This window comes from Vitis riparia, chromosome 8, assembly GCF_004353265.1.
Source record: "Vitis riparia cultivar Riparia Gloire de Montpellier isolate 1030 chromosome 8, EGFV_Vit.rip_1.0, whole genome shotgun sequence".
NCBI classification, from domain to species: Eukaryota; Viridiplantae; Streptophyta; class Magnoliopsida; order Vitales; family Vitaceae; genus Vitis; species Vitis riparia.
The window spans coordinates 1,439,656-1,458,398 of NC_048438.1; the positions used below are offsets into that span (position 1 = coordinate 1,439,656).

At 35.3% G+C, this 18,743-nt stretch overlaps 1 protein-coding gene across 1 annotated transcript; it reads right to left on the reverse strand.

Moving 5' to 3' along the window:
• Positions 1-1,873: 1,873 nt before the first annotated feature.
• Positions 1,874-17,778, reverse strand: LOC117920300 (probable ADP-ribosylation factor GTPase-activating protein AGD14). Its single transcript, XM_034837736.1, has 13 exons — positions 17,374-17,778; positions 16,729-16,790; positions 14,116-14,203; positions 13,974-14,035; positions 13,789-13,885; positions 13,176-13,583; positions 8,370-9,077; positions 8,057-8,185; positions 7,867-7,980; positions 7,661-7,747; positions 4,052-4,184; positions 3,915-3,960; positions 1,874-2,368 (listed from the first exon to the last, which is right to left on the reverse strand). The coding sequence occupies exons 1-13, from the start codon at positions 17,467-17,469 to the stop codon at positions 2,314-2,316; spliced, it is 2,085 nt and encodes a 694-aa protein (XP_034693627.1). The 5' UTR covers positions 17,470-17,778; the 3' UTR covers positions 1,874-2,313.
• Between the last annotated feature and the right edge of the window lie 965 nt (positions 17,779-18,743).

Sequence of the window (18,743 nt, forward strand, 5' to 3'; positions counted from 1 at the left end):
ATGATTAAAGAATGATTGACAAGTCAAAGTGATTATTGTTAGGTTAATCATATCGACTCAAATAAAATCTAACTCTACCGATTATTAAACAAATAACATGATATATTACCTATTTAATAATTAGATCGTGTTGTTTGAATCTCAACGCTTATATGAACACGATCCATTAACACCAATGGTTAGCCAGTGAATCAACTCTAAGAAGCATAATGCCTCAGGTTTGGCACCACTCCATGGGCAGAGCTTGAACAAATTAAGCCATTCTCTACTTATTTCACCCAACCTTCAATTTTGATGGAAATTTTATCAAATACCCTCCAAGTATGAGAACCCTGTGAAGGATAACGAGTTGAGATTGAAAATCATCAAATGGTTCAAGTTTGATTTCCTCCTGATTCTTGTCTCTAACAATGACTACACCACACAATTCGTGGCTGCTATTGTATGATATATAACGCACATTAAGCATTTGTGCTCAAGAGAAGATGCTCCAATTATCTCTCCATTAGGTAGGATTTTATTGGCCCAAGCACTTATTTGTTGAGGGGAAACTGATCCAATTCGGAGTTGTTGATGTTTATACCGATCGATCATAGAAGAAAAATTCTGATTCAGTCCGATTCGATTAAGCTTCCTTCCTATTAATCTGGAAGTTCTTCTCAGATACAAGGAAATGATTCAATTCTAGAGCCAAAGATCGTAGTTCTCGAACGAGCAATCGAAAAGATTCTGGAGCATCCTCAGGGTTAGGTATTGTTCCTCCAATGATCGTAGTACCAAGTACTTCCTGGCGAGCTCTAATATGATCAGATTTATAAGTAAGCATCTCTTGTAAAATATGAGCAACTCCAAATCCCTCTAGAGCCCAAACCTCCATTTCTCCTACCCGTTGTCCCCCTTGCTTGGCCCTTCCTCTAAGGGGTTGTTGTGTAACAAGTGCATAATGTCCACTGGAACGTCCATGGATTTTATCATCAACTTGATGAATTAATTTCAAGATATAAGGCTTTCCTATTATAACATGTTGTTCAAAAGGACCTCCCGTTCTTCCATCAAATATTATGTTTTTTCCCGGATACTCGGGTTCAAATACCCATGGCTTCACTGTTTGCTTACTAGCTTCATATAATTCAGAAAACACTAGTTTTCTCGAGGATATTTGTTGGAATTGTATGCCTAAAAAGCCACTCAAGACATTCATCTTTGATAATGTATCAGCATATCATACGAATCATTATAAATGGATTAAGTTATATCTCTTTCAGCATATAAGCAGTGTGGTGATGTGTCTAGGATTTGGAATCCAGATGTGGCCATGGTACATAGTGAAGGGCATGAGCAAAAGGTCATAGTTTCTATGTTAGTAGTATGATTTGACATGATCAGATTAGGATCTCAAGCGTTCACTTTCAATGATCTTAAGTTTGAATAGAGAATGGAATCCTACCACAACACAGGACTTAGGCATGGGCGAGACCTAGGCATAAGTCAACTTTGTAAGATATGATCCAAAATCCAATCCAAGCAATAAAAAATTCAAGATTCCAAGCATAGGAGGAAGCATCCAATGGAGTTATAAAATTTCAATCTACCATCAAGACTAAAAGTGTTAAAAAGAAGACGAGGGAGAGAGGGAGAGAGAGAGAGAGAGAGAGAGAGAGAGAAAAGACATGCCTCTCCAACAAGGCACGAGCCTTGGCAAGCAAAAGCACTATAGCTAGGGAGTCGTTGCTCCATTGGCCTAGGTGCAACCACACACAAGCAACAATTAGGAGGAAAAGGCAAAAAAATAAAAATAAATAAAACAGAAGAACTGTCTCAAGTAAAGCAGTCGACAATCTTCAATCGTAACATACAGAGAAACAATTAGAAAAAAATAGAGAAAAATACAAAGTAAAGTCAGCTGATCATTGTTGCATGTTTCATTTGAAGCATGGGCAAAGAAGGTAAATACAGATCCACATCTTAAGTTGAACCCAAAGAAACACATAACCTAATACAATCCTTATAGCTACACTCATCTATATAACATCGCCCTTTTCTTGAACTACAATTAGGATACAAACATGAGGCCAGAATTTGATGCAAATCACTAAGAATTTCTGGGACCTTGCAAATTTTCTGCTAGTTTTTGTACACAGGTTTTATTTTAAATAAATAAAAAAGAATACAGGCAAATAAGACAGCAAAGGGGGGAAGGGAAAGAAAAGATTCTAATATATGGAAGAGATTTGAAAATAATTAGTCATGGAAAACCTTTCAACAACACCAAAGGAAGAGGATGATGAAAACATTCCTTTCAACCACAGCATCCTATGCGAAAGGGTTTCCTCCAATAGAAGCAACAGGGCCTTGTGTTTGGCCATTCCTGTTAAATCCGCAACTTTCTTAATTAGCTTACATTACCAAGAATAAATCACATAAACAAGCAGCAGAGATCTGACATGCAGAATACAAACAGAAATAATGTCAAGATTGCAAATATCATAGAGCACAAAAAGATTTGAAAAAGCAATCTATTCTAATAGAAAAATAAGGATTTTTCAAGTGTTTGTTTGAGAAATCAACAGTGGCCATCTGACATATCTCTCTTGTTTACAATGTTTCAACTTTCAATCCATGATAAGTAAAACCAGTTAACTCCCTTTCAATTGACGGGGCTGCATCAAAGTTCAAAACTGACAAATTAAGCTTCTTTGGCAGCAACCCTTGTATTGCTTTATTAGAGGGACAAGCTTATCCATAATCACATCAGAACAATATATCCAGGTTGGGCTCCTCTCAACTAATCTAAGCTACATCCAGCAACTTGCAACCCACTCATACCCCACCATTGTTGATATCTTCTTAAGAAAGAAGGATATATCCCTGATAGATAGATTGGGGTTTGCCTCTTTGAGTGAACTACAAGCACCCACTAACATCTCATCACAGCAGCACATCAAGAAAGGATCACAAATCAACATCAAACTGTCTTCTTCAGCAGATCAGAAGTAACAAAATTGACTTGATTTAGTAACTCCTATTAAATTTTAGTTGAAAGTCTTGGAAAATGTAAGTAGGTCCAATAATATTCTAAAAAGGGAATTCTAATCAGGTGGTTAAAATTTGTGCAAAGGCTGATTTAGGCTATAACTTATCCACCATGCACAAACTATCTAGTGGTGGATTTGAGCCCTAGTTTCTTATGCCGAAATGGTGACATGAGATAATTATTGGAGACTTACTTGTGGTAGCTCATTTTCCTTTTTAAATCATTTCAGTGAAGGATATTTTTTATACACTCCAAATTTATCTTCTACAAAAATATATTTCATGGAAGCAAACTAAACTACAATAAAGTTCATCAAGTATTGCCACAGTTTTTCTGCAACCATTTGCCAACTCATTTGAACAAGTAGGTGAAGGCCCTAATCATGGGGAAAAGGCTCTTTACTTGAAGCTATAAACTTTCTCACTTCAGCACGAGCTAGTATTTTCCAGTCAAAGCACGCCCACATCATGATAAATTCAAGGAAGCATCTCACTAATCAACTGTTCACTTTCTGATGAAATGATAGCAAAACTCTCTTATCATGATATGGTGAGCTGTAGTCAGCTAAAAGTGGGTGATTGCAACGATCTTAAGAGGAAATCATCCAATCAGATAATTCTTTCAGCAAATCAATCACCCATCAGTCAAATCATTAAGATTGACATGAAAAACAATAAAGGCATAAACAAAAATTGCTGGGTTGCTTATAGTTATAGGTTGCATCTCAACTACGTATAAATACAAAAGATTAATTGCATAAAATTTGGTCCTTTTGCCATGTAGCAATGACTGAGCCATTGGGGAAAAGTGGTCAATGGTGAAGACTATTATTATCTACAACCATCTACAAAAAGTAACTAAAGGAAGAAGAATGACTTACGGTAATTGGGAGCTTGGTGTTGATCCTGCCACATACGCTAAGCCCCCTATCAAATCACACCAAAATCTGATTATATATAGAAAAGTATAGTTAAATAGAATATAAAATTCTGCTGGGAGCAATCCATAAAAGGTTACCTTGAGGTGCAGCTGGGATATAAGGTGTGACTGGTTTTTGAGGAAACCATGGTTGAGTTACACCACCAAGGAATGCAGATGGCAACTGAGGATTTGATGGCAGGGCTGCTTGGAGAGAGCTCATGTCCAAGAACTGTAATTAAATGTATGCCAAGATTAAAACATAATAGATAATCCACATCTGCAGATGCATATATTTTCCCCAACATTTGCATATTTTATTCCCACCCTCAAAATGACAAACAAGGAAAAAAGGGGTGTGGGTGGCTAGATAATATATTAGCTTGTATAAAAATCAATCCTGAAAAACAATAACAATAAATAAAAATACAACTTGAAAGATCCAATTGCTTGTCTTCTCCAGGTGACAAATAATAGAACAAGATGTGCATACTGACTTCATCATGAAGATATTTTCCGGCACACAAAAAAGGTTCTAAATTAACCACTCATAATATGAGCAGTGAGAGGGGCTAAATGGATAGATTGTCAAAAATATTGCCTGTCAACAATAATAATTTATAAATAAATAAAAAGGGTAAAAGGAAAAGGAAAAGAGAAGATATCACATCTCTTTGAATGGTCTTCTCCTTTGGCACTCATGAAATCCAAGCCTTGTGAATTTATTGGGCGTTGGTTCAAATGTTAATTTGGAGTGCAGGCAATTTTACACACAAGAGACAGGCCATTAAATCTAAGTTTTTAATATCTGGCAAAAAGGTTAGGTGGGTTTCCCCTGTCCACCTATGAGGGCTCTACTAAAAGCAACTTTGACATAATTCCAAACCAACTCTAAGATGTGGAATATAAGCACACCCCATCAAACTAAATGATCTCTTCAGTCCCCCTCAATCCTTCACATATAATCTCTCTCTGAATTTCAAGTATTGTCTGCAACACTAATGAGCATCCTACAGATACAGAAGGGAAAACCGGCTAAGCAAGACTAGACAAGTTATGGTCCCTCCAAGGGAGCAAAAGGACTTAGCCATCCATCAATCCTCCTTAAAATGCTTTCATTGTCTAGGTCCCAAACTCGAGGATTCAAGGATTACAACTAAACGGGAGACCTCAGTACTTAATGGGACATTCAACCATCTCACTCTCCCTAACTGCACTGCAATCTGTTCCACGGGATATCAATCACTGTGACCTATCAAAAAAGTATTAATCCCTGTACAGAGCATTGTTCTGAAAGGTGCAAGGTGCAAGGTGCAATAATGCACAAAAGGTGAATGCCTAAGTTAAATGAGATGCAACCTATGGGTGGTCAATTTTATAAGATATAGTAAATGTAGACATGCAAACATTTATCATACACTCAATCACCAAATGTGATCCGAAAGTCCAATCCAAGCAACCCAACCAATATAATAATGAGCAGCAAGATTCCAAGCATTTAAATAAGTATCAAATGAAATATAAAATTTCAATATACAGTCATTTTTATAATTAAAATTGTTAAAAAATATACAAGGCACAACTCTCCAGTCTACAGCAAGGCACTGTAGCTAGGGGATCATCGAGTTTTGGGACTATGGTATATTTCACAAAATGAAGATGATGAATTCAAATTCTCCCCCTACCTTGAACGTAAACAAGGCATATTGCCAGCCTAGCACCTTCCAGCCAACCCACTAATCAAGACGATAAAAGGTTATTTCCAAACAATCTTTCATCCACTTTTAATTGGCCCGAGTTCTTTCTTGTCCATCACATAGGTTTAATAATATAGGTTACAATATTCTTTCTAAACTCCCCCTTGTAAAAAAATAAAAATAAAAACTCATCCATATTTCTCATGCAGTCCTTCACAACTCATTAGCAATGAAAAATGCATCCAACATATGCCTGTCTTTGATAAAAGCAATGGTCTCATTAACAACAATATGATCCCCCTAGCTACAACCTTTAGAGGGATTCTTAGGGATCAAGAATGGGCGCTGTTATAAATTGTTCATTTACATACCAAAGAAAATATCTTAGGGATCAAGAAAATAAATGTCAGATCAGTGCTCTAATTAATAAGTAATAAATTCAAGAGATTCAGGAAAAAAATCCTTCAAAATATCGCTTCTCATTAGCTCCAAGGACTACTAATTTATTCAATGACGCTCTTTGTTGCAACAGTATAAATGGTTTAGAAAGAATAAAACATAGGTGCAAATCATCTGGCAAAAAATTAGGTTTTGCAAATAGGCTTATCAACCATTAAGTCCTTGATGTTGCATATCCCTATCCATCATTAGTATATTAATATTAATTTCCTTTTTTCAATCAATGATAAAGGCTTGGTTGCGCCGGATAATCATGTGGCTCTAATTGGATTGGTGAGCTCATTCAAATTCCAAAATTAACAGGAGGTTCATCTTTTCCTCTAATCATCAGAATGATGATGCTTCCATGGAGTCCCTTAAACCATGCATGTACATATGGACTCACTCCCCAATTGCATACACCGCATTGAGTGTTGAGGCTTTACTGCAACAGCAAACAGAAGTTTACAAATTGTAAAGAAATGAGTGTTGCAGTTTGTCAGCCACACGAGTTCAACAGCAGCATAAATAGCTTTATGACCATTTTTTATTTTTTATTTTTTATTTTTTTGATAACCGAGGAACCTTCCATGGTCAGGCCCTTAAAACTCTCCAAATAGCTTTATGACCACCGTATCAACTAACCACTTCTCAGAATTAGTAACCTAATGTCAAGATCTCAAGTTAATGACTTCATTCAGGGTACAATAACCATATATCAACATATGTTAAATGGCCCCATACTTGCCTCATTGGGTTCTTCAGCAACATTATCATTTAAAACAACACATCAATATAGCCAAATGACATGGTAGCCATATGGATGTCCTTGGAATGAACACTCTGGATGACCCTCCATCAACAAGCCTTGTGCTACCCAATGGTAGTCTGATCAAGCTGAAAAAAGAAGCCCCTTTTTTTCTTTATTATCTGCAACACCCATGTAAGGCTGTTTCACCCTTAATCATATTATCACCAATGCCACAACTTAGCTAGCCAATAATTTTCTCTTAGGATAATACAATATAAATTTGAAGAACAGAATCTCACTTTTAAGGTCAGTCAGAAATACTGCCAGTTCATACCGGATGTATATCCACTTACAAAGCTACCTCTTATTACAAATCTTAGCTCCTAACTCTCATGAAACTAAGTAATGAAGCAAAAAAAAAAAAAGGAGAATAAAATAAATTAAAAAACACTATTAAAATTAATCAACTTGAAAACATAGTGAACCACCTAGATTCTAGCAAAATGCACAGTTGGGTTTCAACATGCTCTCATAAAGTTCAAGCTTATAGTTGTCCTTGAAGGTCATTGTACACAACATGTGTCATCACTCTCTCCTCACTCTTAACAGTCCTGAAGCTTTGACCTTCAGGGTGACCATTCAAGCATGAATCACCACCAAGATTCTAAGAAGAGTTAGTAGAATTTTGGAATATAGCATTTTAAAACAAATAAAAAGGTAAAAATCTAGCATTACATAAAAATAAATAAAGAAATAAATAAGGCCAAATTTCTGGTATAAATGTTAACAATTTATTAAGAGAATAAGTATCCTATGGCATACCATACTGCTCTGTTCCAAATCAGAATCATATGGAAGATCAAATGGGTTAGAAGATTTTTTATCAGTTCTTTGTGATTGTGTTCCTCCCTGTCAAAAGTGAAGAAACTCATAGTTTAAACAAAAAATAAATAAATAAATTACCATTCAATCAACAGAAAAATGCCTAAAAATATAGAAAAAGGCTGAAATAAGAGAAAAATCAAAACCATAAGGGCAAGCTCTGATGGTGCATCAGGCGGGCCAGTGACATGAGTTGGTACACTAGGAAGAGGAGGGCCACCAGCCGAAGCAGCTCTTTGAATCCCATCATTATCAGGGTCCTGCAAAGCTAAAACTGTAAGAATTACTTGAAGGAAAGCAACATAATTGACGCTATCACCAGGTCACTGTAACAACCTCTAAAACTCTTGATCCTAAAAACTGATCAGCGGTTGAAGGCTTGGATACTGCAACATGTGGTTCGCTACTTTGTTGAATGCTTCCCAACGAAAGATGTCCAATAGCATCTTCAAAAGCATTCCATAACTGCTCAGATGGAACGTGTTAATTCAATGATCACTTCAATTTATTGTGTGCTAGCTTGAAATTATAAATGTTACAAAAGTTCCCCATAAGGTATAACACTACAAACCAACCTGCAACTTTTCTTAATTTTTCTTGGAACTTTGATGAAAAAGGAATACATAGTTTACGTTCTGCAGCAGCTTACCGGGGTACTGGTTACATTAGTGGAGGCTTGAACATTATGTAGACCCTGATCCCATGGATTAGACATTGATAAAGGACCATGAGCATTAGAATCTTGAAATAGTGGCCACTGCATGCTTGCATCCATGGATAAAACTGAGTCCAACTTTCCTGGAGGACCTCCATCAGTAGAAGGTATTTTTGCAGGGGTACAATTTTCAGTCGTACCTGCAATAGATGTCATGGGTGTAGGCGTATCAAATGTAGCCCAACCTTCATTTTTTGGGACAGATAATTCTGGCAACTTTTGATGCAAGGTGGCTGCCGACTGCTGCTGATTAATCTCAGCAAAGAAGTCAAAAGCCGAAGGTGGTGAAGTCTGGGAAGCTTGATGAGGATTCATGGATGAAACTGAAGAAACTGAGGATTGTTGAAATAAATCAACAGATGGAACTGATGATGTCACAGGTAACTGAAACAAATCAATAGATGAAGCTGAAGAAGTCACAGTTTCTGGTGCAAAGGGTGCATCAAAAAGGTCCAAGCTGACAGGATATCCAGAAACAGATGATCGCGGTAATGCATGAAGCTCGGATATTTTATCCTGGTGTGCCCCACCAGTAGATTGCTCAGGTTCTGAGACAACATCCATAAAATTACTGGAATTAGCTGACTTGATAGACATGGAGTTGCTATCAAATGATCCAAAGCTTCCAGAAGATGTAGTTCTCTGAATAAATTAATAATTTAACTGTCAGTTGACGGAATTGTAGAGGATTTGCTACAATACATAGAATGGGAAGTATTACACTACTGAGAAAACCAGAGTTGATGCATGCAGACTAACAGACATAGTGCTCAAGCAGTGATACTGTAAATTATATATTTATACGTCCCACCCATGTACCTTACACCGAAATAGCCAGTAATTGTATATCCTAGAAAGAAACTGCATTTCTCACAATTTTACAACTCTGAAAGAGGGGGCAAGATAGCAAACAATCCAGGATATTGCAGACATGGAAAGGTAAATATTAGGTTAGGTTTTCACTAACATATTCTTTCTATATAGGCAAATGGGAGGTATATTAATAAGCACCTAGAAGCAAGGGGGCATAAGCTATATCACATGATCAATCAAATCACTTTCCAGTTCAGTTTGCAGATCATATTTACTCCTTGAGACAAACTGCTCTCATTTCACACTCAGATTTATAAAAGGTACTAACCAAATCCCATTGAATTTGGAAAGTAAAATTATTCATTCTGTCAATAAAGGCTAAGATAGATGAAAGAGATTCCCAAGTACAAGAATGTAATCCAAGCAATTGTGGAGGATCATCTAAGTCTCAGAGTAACAAATGAAGCCAGTTTATTCTACAATCAGTTCAACATCCGACACCATGTATCTGAATAATTCCATAAGGCTGACCAGGATCAAAGTGCTTATCACCAAATCTCAATTTTATTTTTTTTGGATAGGCAATCATCAAATTTCAATTGTGCTCCACTATTTCTCTAATCAGTCAACCAAAAAAAACTCATTCTAATATAGTTTATAAATGTAATATGATGCAGGATAACAATTGAGAACTCTAAAAATGTTGTCTACATTTATATATCTAGTGGGCCAAGATTTAAGAAATTTATAGTTTTACAGTATGTTACAATGAAAGAAGAGTCTTGGAGTTTATAATGGGAATATGGGTACATTAGGATAGGTATAAAGAAAATATGTAGCTGGAAAGTCCAGGAAATTGATTGCTGATATTCTGGATTCCAAAATTTAGGATTTGGTGTTCAAGTAAAAGTATAAAGGCTTAAAGAACAAGGTTTAGAGTACAGTTGAAAATAAAGAAAGGGTGAGTACTTGTGTGGTTGTATGGTAGTAATGAGCGTTTAAGAGTAGTTAAAAAATGAGCCAGAAGGCTCTAGGAAACCACACATTCAATGCTCAATAATCTAACTAAAATACAGCTTAAAGAAATGAAACTAAAATTTTCATTACTCATGGACCATACTTTTTTTTTTTGATAGATCACTCATGGACCTTACTTATAAACTTTGAAGAACTTTATGTACAAATAAAATGTTTCTAAAAGAAACCAATTAGAACTACATTTAGAAATACCATGTTTTTGATACAGATGAGAATCGCTTCCAACCAAGAAATCTCTCCAATGTAGAAACGATTAGAAACTCTAAGAAAATAACTGTATTGAATTCAGAAATTACCAGCAACAAGGAATTCTTAAGCTCTAACTAGATGCAAAATATAAATTATAAGATGATAAAACTCATAGGAAATTGGTAACTCAACAAGATATCATTGTGAATCTGAAACTATGCACCTTATACACTTGATCTAGGTACTCCTCCATTAAGTCTTGATCTCTTTGAGAGACAAATTTCCTTCATGGGGATTGAATTGCAATATTAGAATTTGCATTCTTTAAGAGCTAAGGCTTTAGCACAGTACTCTTGCAGAGCAAATATAGGATTTGCATCAAATAACAAGATCAAGCACTAAAAATGTCTCATAAAGGGCCTAGGAGACCTCTTAGTCACCCCTATATCATCAACCTAGACTAGTAAAACCAAACTATATCTGGAACCCAAAGTGTGAATCTACTTATACAGCACAACAGAAAAGGTCCAAGATAGGCAAAAAGAGAATAAGAATGAAACTAATAGCACCTAAAAAAGAAGGGGAGCAAACAAAGCAGAATCTTTTTCTTTGATGACAGAAAATAAAAGTTATATTGAAGGAAATGAAATACAAGAAAGCAAAGAAGAACAATTACGAGAACCAACAACCTCAATTAAAGCCTTCTCAAGGAGCAAAAAAGCACCTCCCTTAGCCAAGAAAATGTGTAATATCTCTCATCAAATGTATGAACCACCAAAAACAAATATCTGGCCAAAAATTCAATTTTGAGAAGATACTTGGCTAAGCAAGCATCCTCTCAAGTTTCAATTTCCAAATCTGTTCCAAATTATTAGGTCTAGAAACATGCTCATTTCCTCCACTATACATCAATCTGCTACCAGTCCATCTTGGAATTTCAACTTTCATGGAAACCTTTTAGATCCAAAGATTGAGGAACTAACTAGCCTCCTCTCATCTTTGCATCATGTGTACATACCACCTTCCTTTACAGATGGTAGGGTGTCATTGACACCCTCAAGTATTTTCATTGTGAGCTCATCTTATAAAGCTCTCTCAGTTGCTCCTCCCTCTCCTGTCTTGAGTCTTGACCTTTTCTGTTCCCGCTAAGTTGATCTGGAACTCAAAAGCTCCACTAAAGGTTAAGACTTTTACTTGGCTTGTGGCTAATAAGAAGGTTAATACCAATAACCAACTTCAACCGAGGAGGCCTTACAAAGCTCTTAGCCCGGATCATTATGTTGTGTGTTTTAAGAATAGTGAATCAGTCAATCATCTCTTTCTTCATTGTCCCACTGCACCAGAACTTTGGCAAAGATTGTTTCGCATAGCCAATATTGTATAGGTTCCTCCTAAAGGCATAAGAGGGATGATGGATCTCCTTTAAGGCCTTTGCAACCCTTCCAAAAGGGAAGACTATTTGGCAGGTGATTGTCTTATCCTTGATAAGGTTTATTTGGTTAGAGAGGAATGCAAGAATTTTTTTAGATAGACGGAGATCTCATGTGGGACTTAATTTACTTTTTCTCTTCCCTATGGGTTTTACCAAGTCTTTAGTAGATGCTCCTTTGTTCTTTTTAATATTAGAGTAGAAAAATGTTTGCTTCTTAAACAGGTTCAAAATGAAAGTTATGATTAGTTGGTCACCCCTTCAAATAGGTTTCGTAAAGTTGACGGATGTTCCTTGCACAACCATTGTTAAATATGTATTGGAGGTGTGACTAGAGATCACTCAGACACACTGTTGAGAGCCTACTCTAACCAGGTGAGAGAGGGGTTAGCTATCAAGGTAGAGATATTGGCATTATTAGAGGATTTATTGCAGGCCAAAGCTCTAGGCCTTTCCAATCTAACTATAGAAGGATATTCTGCCATTGTAATATCTTGGGTGATTAATAAGAAAAGAGGTTCATGGAAATTTGATAATTGGATGTACAAAATCATAGAAGTTGCTAGTGAATTGGGTTGCTCCTCTCTGGGGTTCCCTATTCAGCCAACCATATTGTTGGCCAGTCAGCCAAACAAGGAGCTAAGCTAACGGCCTCCTTTGTCAAAGACTTTCTTACCCCTTGAGCGTGCAATAATTTTCTTTGGTGTACCTTGATTTTTTCTTTGAGAGAACAGGCTATTTTTGTACAGCTCAACACTTGGTCACTTTCTAACCATTGTTTTTTTGCATATCTTTGAAGGATTGATCGTTTTTCTTGTATTTATCTATAAAGATGACTTAAGATATTTACATATATCTTCATTCATCTTTAAAGATAAATACAAGAAAAACAAGCTTGACAAGTACCAAGAAGTTGTTCAAAGAGTTCTTTCTAATGGAAATCTGCTTGATCATTAACATAGCGTATGTAAATCTAGAACTAGCTTTAGTTAAGTTTTGAACATCTAATGTGTCACATAGAAAGAGTAGAACTCATCCATACATCTCTCTAGCTCTTATGTTGGATGGGCATCTAATGGGCATCTAATAGTCATTCCATAATGAAGGTCTGCCAGACTGAGGCTCATCAAATTATGTATAGCAACCCTGTGATATAACTACATCTACAGCAGAAACTATTTGAAGAGACTCCTAGTTCTGTTGTTCAATTGATGATTTGGTGCCTTTAATTTATTCAATAATATAAGCATGCAAGTTGACAGTACTACCACCTGTGGACGTTGAAACCCATCTCTCCTGGAGTTTTCCTCCACAACGGTATTTATTGTTTGTTGCTGTGCATCTCCAATTAAGATACCCCTTGAAGGATGAATAGGAGGACTGCTGAATCCAATGCCCTTCTGAAAATTTGGTGACTGGATATTGGACCTGAATGGATCACCAGAGCCATCATTTGCAAACCGATCCTCACACATTTGATCACTTAAGCGACCAGGACTGTAAACAAAACTTGAGATCTTCCCATCATAGAGGCCTCGGTCTGAACCAGGTTTCCTAGTAAGCACAGCAGCTTGCTTTCCATACCGTCGATCTTCATATTGATAATCATAAGGTGGACTTTGGGAATAAGAGTGATATGAACTGGCTCGTCTTGTCTCCTCATCACGGTCTCTCAGGTTCTGTCAAATTCATCACAAATATCACACCTTAACTTTCAATAGCGATCACATTTTAGGTCATGAGTGCAAATTTTGCTGTGTTAAATATAAGGTTAATAGTATAGATGGTATATATAAATATATACGTGTGTGTGTGTGTGTGTGTGTAGTCTGTGTGTGTGTGTGTGTTCACATTTATGTATACATTGGTTTAGGAAAGAATTGCCTGTGTATCTCTCGGAGGCTTGTCAGATGTCTTTCCTACAGCATATCTTCTATCCACATAGACACTCTTAATGAAATCCCGTACTTTATCAACATTACTGCAAGAAAAAAGATATTCTTAAGGATTCTGTGTTAGTTTTGTATAAGTTGTCCAGCACCTCGAGCAAAAAGTCACATATCCTGCACCTGATATCAGGCAATCTCTGCCTTTGTGTATCCCAATCTTTCAAATATAATTCCCTTGCACGCTGAAAGGAGATGACATCTCATAAGCATGAGAATAAGCAAAACTTGCCGCCAAATTGAGAAAAATCAGCAATTTATCTACCTGATTGCCACCTTTTTGAAGAGCTTCAACTTCTTGTGAAGTGAACTTTGCCATGGAGACAGACTTCACACGGTGAGTAAACTCCCGACTGTATGACACAAAGAACATCAACTCATTAATGAAAAAAAAATTTGAAATCTGCTTGCATGCCAAATTCAACATCAATCAACAAAAGCAAAATAAATTTCTCCACCTAACCCCCTTCACTCTTCTCCCAATGGAAAAAAATCAATCTGTATATATTATTGACCATGAAGAAAATCGAACTGCAAGAGAGTGACCAATAACAGAAGTTACAGAAACAGTTCTTCATACAAAGTTACAGGAAATCTTTTAAAATTGTGACAGATTGTAAGACATTAAAAGACCTATTTTCAACTATAAAGCATGTCTTAACTAATTAGTAAAAGGCATCATTTTAGAACTGCTTTAAAGATCCACAAAATTAAAAATAAAAAGGGGAAAATACCGATGTTTCCCACAAAAACAAAAATCTTCAATATGCAAGCCCCAAAATATTTGAGCATTCAGAAAACCAGGAAAATGATTTCCACATACCTCCAAAAAATAGCTCATCATCTCATTTCTCCAAAGGAGTACTATGCTTGCAATTTTGTAGGGGATTTGAAGGGAAAGAAATGCAAGGATTCTTAAGATAGTTGGGAATCTACAGATTACCTTCAGGACTCAGATCACTATCTCAATTCTCTATTTCCGCCCATCACCAAAGGTTCTTGAAAATATCTGTTAGCTTGATTTGTCGAATTCAACAAAGCTTTGCTATGATGTGAGGTCCAGTGGGGAGTTGAGTTTCAGTAGACACCTCTTGCTTTTGGGTACCTCAAATTACAAAGATCATATGGGAATATGGTCACAGCTTTTCCAAACTAGACAGTTTTGGCTTGGCTGTAAAGGCATACATGCTTGCCTTATTGGAGGCATGAAAGAGGCATCCTTTGGACTATCACCCTTTGGATTGAAAAAGATTTAACAATTGTTCTCTTGGGTTTCCCAGGGAAAGAGGGATTGAAATTTTGAGTCCCAAGATCATTGACCTTTATAAAGAAAAGAAGCCTTCCTTTCTTCTCCCATGTTTTGGAAGCCAAGGTTGGCCGACTAGGTTGCACTTCATCTGGCTAAGAGGGGCCCCTGTTTGTCTGATGAGCTTGTAGAATGGCAACTCATCTTTTATACTTTCTTGGTTTTAAATAAATTGCTTCAGTTTCCCATTTAAGAAGACAAAAGGAAAAAAGAAAAAAGAAATAAAAAAAGGAACACAAAATATTATTTAGAAAAAAAAAAAAAAAAAACTTGTATTTGGTACATTGACAATGGGCAAATGTTGAATAACATTTCTATGATGTGCACAACAGGTTAATGCTCATAAAATTCCACCATTTCTTTTTTTTTTTCTTTTTTTCTTTTTTTGTTGATAGGTCATAACATGCCACCATTCATATCAAGCATAAAGCTATGAACCTTTACATTTTGAAGTTTAGAGAAAATTTCATCCAGTTAGGTGGAAAAACTAGGAGACTGGTTAAAATTATTTTGCTTTTTTACCTTCATAAGATAGATAATATGTAGGACAACCTTAGGTATCCATATTAAGTTTCTGAAAATTTCTATATTTATTGTCTTGTGCAATCACTCGTTAACCTAGAAATAATCACATGACCAAAACAAAGTAGTGAAATTCTTCATCAATAGAAGTGAACTCAAGATCATGATCAAATAAAAATTAGAAAAGAACAATTAAATTTTATGGCAAGGCTTCGGAAAACCAATTTATATCTATGGCATAGTATTAACTATTCATAACAGTTACTTGTACTCAGCCCACACCAAATCTCATGCAGCAAGAGCAAAAAGAAAAGAGAAAAAAATGAAATCCAGAAATGTAGGATTCCAATGAGCAAGGTTAAAACCTTAAATAAAATAGCTCAAGCTAATATTTTTTAAGTCTAACAAGTTATACTTGGTTGTAGGACAAAGCACAGACCATGTCTAACTTGTTCATGCCATCAAATCTAATTTTTCCATTAGGTGATTTCATTTTAACATTCAAGTTAAGTTCCATTTGCAATTGGAAAAGCAGCGTAGATTCTGTTTTCAGAAAATCTTCCCTATGAGAATGCTTTTGTGGTGATGAAAGACAAGCAAAATGTGAGAACTTATAGTCGAAGAAATCAATATCATATACTAATTGATAAAAAAGAAAAACTCATACTCTCGCCAAATATCAACATCAACATAAGGCAAGGCCATCATAAATATAAAAAGGTTAGATCTTTTCAGACTAAGAACCATAAGAAAAACCCAAAGTAAAATAAAAATTAAAAATAAAAAATAAAGGTGGTCTATATCATACCAAAAGGAGAAGTAAAATCCCTAATGTGCATACATGAAACTTTTCGTTTAAATCATAATTTGACTGAGTTCAAATAAATGATTCATAGAAAATGTTTTATTCAGAGATTTTCCACATGTTTCCAACCCCTCTCACTTCACAAAAGAAATTAAACCCACAAATATTAACATGGGAAACAGTTTGATCACAGAAATAAAAAATAAATAAATAAACAAATCAGCAAAGGAAATGAAAATACTCACTGTATCCCACTACAAGTGGTACAAACAAAAGTCCAAAAATTTGTACAGACATACTGAGGACCCTGCATACATGAAAATAAGAAAAATAATAACAAATATTCTTCATCCAATGTAGGGAAAAAAAAAAAAAAAGACATTTAAATACCAAACAAATAAAAGAGACTCTAAAAAAAGAAAAAATAAATAATAATTGCTAAGCAAATAAACAGAAATAAACAAGTGTCTCCTTGATATAAAATCAGCGAAAAATAGATTCATCTAGAGTTTTCAAATAATAATGACATGAAAAAGAGCAGTCATTCTCCAAATTCAAGGGGGAGTGTACTCCGTTTGATTGCTGAGAAAACGGTGTGGAAAAAAGAAGAAAGAAAGAAAGAAAAGCAAACAAAGCAAAGCAAAGAGTAAAAAAATTAACCCCCAAATAAGCCAAGAAATCAAAACCACTCCGAACCGATTACAACTTTGTAACGTCACTTTTGCTTTTCCTCCGTTTTCTCAGCAATCAAATGTAATGCAAAGAAAAAAAAACTCAAGCTAGGGCTTTACCAAGAAACAACCACCAACACAAACCCCTCCAAATCAAAAAATAAATTAATTAACTAAATAAAATAAATAAACCAAAAAAAAAAAAAAAAAAACCCTTACCAAGCTGTTGCAGTTGATGCATCTTCGATTCGGAGGCAGCTTCATGAGGCCTCGGATGATCTTCTCATTCCTCTCTTCTTCCTTTCGACTACTCATCCTTGGACTAATGGAAGAGCTATGAGGACCCAAACCCCAAACCCGAGAAGGATTTTCCTTGGAAGATCCGAAGAACCTCGGAAAATGAAACGAGAAGATCCGAAGAGCTGGAAACTAGGATTCTGTGGGGGGTGGGGTGAAATTCGAAAATGATTCAGAGATTTTGAATCTAGGGCTAGGTTTTTTTCGAATGTTGCATTCAACAGTAACCAACTCCCTCTCTCTCCAATCAACTCGATTGGAGATTAAAGTGCCTTTCGTTTCTCTTTTATTGGGTTTTTTAGCTGTGCATTAGCTTGGTTTCCAACATTTTTTGCAATGAAAATAGCTGTCATTTTTCAAATCGGTTCTCCAAATTGCTATAAATATTTTTAAAATCATTTTGATTACATTTGGGTGTCAAAAAGAAAATCCAATAAAATAATGATAGATAACCCTTTTGTAGAAAGTTGGGTGAAGGTTAACAACAATAATTGAGATATATTAGGAATAGATCATCATCCATCCTAACGTAATCTTGTAAGAAATCTCGTACTTCATAAAACACTTCCTTTTAAATGATTAAGAGTGTGTTTGATAGTGATTTTATAAAGTATTTCTGATATTTGTAACACTTGAAAATTTTGGAGAAATATTTTTAGTATTTCTAATACTTGAAAAATAAAAAATTTCAAGTGTTAGAAAGTTTAAAAATACTTTTTATAATCACTGTCAAACATACTTTAAGAGTGTTTTTTATAGTAATTCTAAAAAACATTTATTATCTTTCTAACACTTGAAAGATAAAATTTTCAAATATTAAAAATATTGGAAACGTTTCTTAAAATCATTGTCAAATGGGCTCTAAGAATATGTTTCATTAAAACTTTACTCAAAACAACTTCAATAGAAAAAAAAAGTACAACATTTGATTTGATCATCAAGACTGCATTATTAAAAAATCTATCAACAAAACTTAGTGGGATAAAATCGAACAAAGGTTAAAGAAAAAAAAGAAAAAAAAAGTACAATGCATCTATATTAACATCCTCTAGTGATGTGGACATAATCATACTTTCTTCAATGCTTCAATTTGTAGATCTTCCAATCTTCACATTCCAATATTATATCTTAATTTTTTAAAGTAGTAGAAGGTAATGTTTTTTTTAATAGATCTACTAAATTATCACATGATTGGATCCGTTCAACATTAGTTTTGTCACCCTTTATAAAACCTCATTTAAGTTGTACAATACAAATAGCAATATCTTCATGTAACTTGGTCAAATTATCTT